The 3,835-nt window shown below is 37.6% G+C and overlaps 1 protein-coding gene across 1 annotated transcript in view; it reads right to left on the bottom strand.

Annotated features, from left to right (window-relative positions):
• Positions 1 to 2,377: 2,377 nt before the first annotated feature.
• The window catches only part of LOC103896923 (usherin-like), a gene marked incomplete at its 3' end in the record, with an annotated part of 118,972 nt that continues 117,514 nt past the window's right edge, over positions 2,378 to 3,835 (bottom strand). The window contains exon 15 of the mRNA XM_009276851.1: positions 2,378 to 2,541. Coding sequence (XP_009275126.1) covers positions 2,378 to 2,541 — 164 coding nt within the window. The remainder of the gene's footprint in view (positions 2,542 to 3,835) is intronic.

A 3,835-nucleotide genomic window follows, 5' to 3' on the forward strand; every position in this document is an offset into this window, starting at 1 on the left:
AGCTGAGTTAGGCAGTGAATGTATGCTAAAGCGTCTACAGGAGTAAAATTTGAGAATCAAAGGAAAAAAGTTCTCCTAAATCCCTTTGGCATTTTTGAAAGTTTCTCTCCATGTCATACATGCTTACAAGACCTGAGCAATCATAGGAATTTACCGGCATAATCTTCATTCTCCATTCTCAGTCTCACACTATTGTATATTGCTCCCACGTGTTTGCTGTTTTGCATTTTAGATGTGCAAGCAAAGTACTGTATTTCAGATTTTTTATGGAGCATCTAAGATATTGTTGGGCAGAAAAATTGAAAATCGGTCTTTTCCTTAAAGAATGTTAGTTGGACAGTGACAGCAACTTACATTTGCTTCCCTTGGCAAAGAGTTATAACCAGTAATGGTATGTGTCAACAAAATACTGTTCTGCAATGAAAATAACCACAAATATCAAGCTAGGCAAAGCTCCATATCTGTGCAACAAGTTGAAATATTTTGGTATGAATAACCAACAGACTGCAATTGCTGTATCATTTATGTCCAGAAGAGGACTCCGCTTGTCATTTAGAATACTGCCTGATGTATTTTTTCCTAACTAAAATCTATGATATTATTTATCTGTCATATTATTATTAATCAATTTTATAGTTGAATTGCCATTGACCTTTATCCAATGTATATCCCAACATAAATAAGTAGGTTGGTTTAATTAATCAATTATAGTTGAATCGCCATTGACCTTTATCCAATGTATATCCCAACATAAAGCAGTAGGTTGGTTTATGTTTGTAAAGCACTTTGAAGATGAACAGCATCATAAAAGTGCCATGTATTATTATTATTATACATTCAGTTGAAACAGCCTACATTTTTTTAGAGAAACAATAAGCCAATCAACTATCTGCACAACGAATAGATACTATGCCTTCTACAGAAGAGTATGGGGAAAACCAAAACAAAACTGTATCTAAGCACTTCCAAACTTGGAGAAAAAAAAAACATCTTTGGAAACAAATCAGTCTCTTCGTTCTATCCCATTTATAGCACTGTGCATTCTGCAATGCATATTATTTGAAATTTAAACCCATTTACAATGAAATACAAACTGGAATCAAAGTGAGAGCCGTCTGTCCTTGTAAACGAACTCTTTGTGCATGTACATCTCTGCTTGCAAATCTACAGTGTGGGCCTATCACAATGATGAATGTCATATAAATACCTTTGCAAAATATACAAAGAAATATTTTGCTGAAGGAGGATCCAGAAACATACTCCAGAGATCACTTGGGAATGTCTAACCCTGTTGTTGCATTACACATGGCTACCTGAGCTAACTCGCGCGGTAGGACCAGTCTGGCCATTATCAATTAGGCCTGCTGACAGAAATGCCCAATTAGCATCCGCAGAGTACCTCAGTAACTGGTTACGTGACTTCCAAGACTGGGCTGTTAACTGCGTGCGGCAGTAAGGTATGTCACAAAAATGTAACACAACTTCTTCAGTATTAACTGAGGTCCTACCCACACAGTTTGGCATTGCATGGTATGATGTCCTCAAAGCCCATTTCTGAACATTGAACTGGAGGCAACTTAAAAACTTAATTTTCTTATTACATATAATATTTTTCCTCTCCTTTAAAATCCCTGCCAGCTTAGAGACTGTGCGCTGCTGAGCAAATCTGAGCATTTAATTTCGACTACTTACGATACAAACAGAGGCTGAAATCGTGCCACCTCTTTGTATTCAGACCTACTGCAAGGGCAGAAGTGCAGATGTTCCATTGCAGTGTTTCATTACAATTCACGATCTGACCACCAACATAGCATTAGCCCCACCTCACACACGCCCATTCATGACGCTCTGTTACACCACATCGCTATCTTCCCAAACCGACTGAAAAAAAGCCCCAGGAGGAGAAAGGCAAAGCTACATTGCACTGAGGAGCAGATTTTTAATTAATCGCCAGGAGAAGGTCTTCAACAGACCTTCTGAAGACAGGTCTCCTGCCTCCCGTCAATGGCAGGAAAGGGGGCTAAGCTGTAAGTTGTACAAATACTATTGCATTCGTGTGACTAAAAGGTGAACTCTGCGTGGGTCACTGCAAAGAACACGGTGGGAAGTGCAAGGGAACTATGGGCCATTACTTCTCCCCTGGGTTAGACTGCAAGCATAAGCTGTGCGTGTGACACAAAGTATTCTGTACGTCTCTCTGGAAAACACTCCTAAGATACTCACAGTGAAAATCACCCAAACTTCAGGGACCAGAACTATGGGGGGGAAAAAAGTCAAACCCAGTTTTAGTACTGCTGACCTAACTTAATACTCACTAAATCAATTTAAAAAAAAATTAATTTGAAAGACATGCTTTTAAGACCTAACATCCACTTACTTTTACTGCAGCCAAATAGGTTGTGGACATCCAAATTACTAGCATCAGGAACACAGTTGTCACATTTCAAGCCAGTTACAAATTGTTTACAAACACACTGTCCAGTAACAAGATGACAAGTCCCACTAATGGCTCCTGCAGGATGACAATTACAGTGCTGACATCTATAAACAAAAACAAATCATAGAAGTGATCAAAACACATTAACACTCCAGTTAAGCACAGTAGGGTTTTGTTTAAAAGATTCTTGGGTAACTTAATTAAAAAATCATAAACAGGTCAGTAGCCTGAGACATGGTAGAAAATGTTAGCCTGAAAAAAAGTAACTTACAAAAAAGGTGCCCATTATAAAGATAAACATTCAAATCTCAATGCCAGAATAATATTCTCATTTAGATAAAAACTTCTTAGCATTAAAGAGCTTTTATATATCCATACACAAAAAGGATAATAATGTTTGGTAGTAAGCACATTATGCACTCAGTCCTGCAACGCTTACTCGCACCTTTCTTGCAGAGCTATAGAGTTCAGTGATATGTGTGTAACCAGTTTCATAGGTTTCCGCACAAAACATACAGCCGTCCAACTTAGACGAAACTAGGCTTTTGTTGAAAAAGAAATCAATTAATAATTTCTTGTCCACAAAGGCAACTTGAAGTTGAAAAAAATAACACGCTACAAATAAAGGAGAATGAATGCAGACAAAAACTGGGAGAAAAAACCCTCAGATTAAAACAGTGAAAGGAAACAAAATAGCAGAAATACAAATATTATAAGAGAAAGCACATTTTCTTTGCAGCCTGATGGACAAAATGGAAAATAACTAAAAAGAATATTTAATTAAATGTGTAAATTAAATTATTTTTTAATTAAAAAGAACAACAAAAAATTAAAAGCATTGGTATCACACAAATGCCACATTTCAATTCTGTAAATCTCTCTGGCATCAGTAGAGTACTTTCAGGATTAATTTATGCTTTGGCTTTTGCATGTGAAAACTCTCGCAATCAACTTGTTTTTCACTTGATATAGTATTTCCCCACTTGCATTCATTTATAGCAATGTCAGATTATGCAAATATTCAGAGACTCGGAACATCTCAGAAGTTAAGCAAAGCAATTTTTTCCTTACTGCAAATAGTGTTATGCTACCCATTGCAATACAGACTGCCACTATCAGTCATAACAGAAAGTCAACAATGGCAAATAAAACTTCGTACTTTAGATCCTAATTTCACTATATTTTAATTGCTACAGACTAAAAAGAGTTTTGAAAAAACATGGACTGGGAGAAACTTGCACTGGTGAGGCCGCACCTCGAATACTGTGTTCAGTTTTGGGCCCCTCACTACAAGAAGGACGTCGAGGTGCTGGAGCGTGTCCAGAGAAGGGCAACGAGGCTGGTGAGGGGTCTGGAGAACAAGTCTGATGAGGAGCGGCTGAGGGAACTGGGACTGTT

The sequence above is a fragment of the Aptenodytes forsteri genome, unplaced genomic scaffold (assembly GCF_000699145.1).
Source record: "Aptenodytes forsteri isolate BGI_AS27 unplaced genomic scaffold, ASM69914v1 Scaffold465, whole genome shotgun sequence".
In the NCBI taxonomy this organism is placed as follows: Eukaryota; Metazoa; Chordata; class Aves; order Sphenisciformes; family Spheniscidae; genus Aptenodytes; species Aptenodytes forsteri.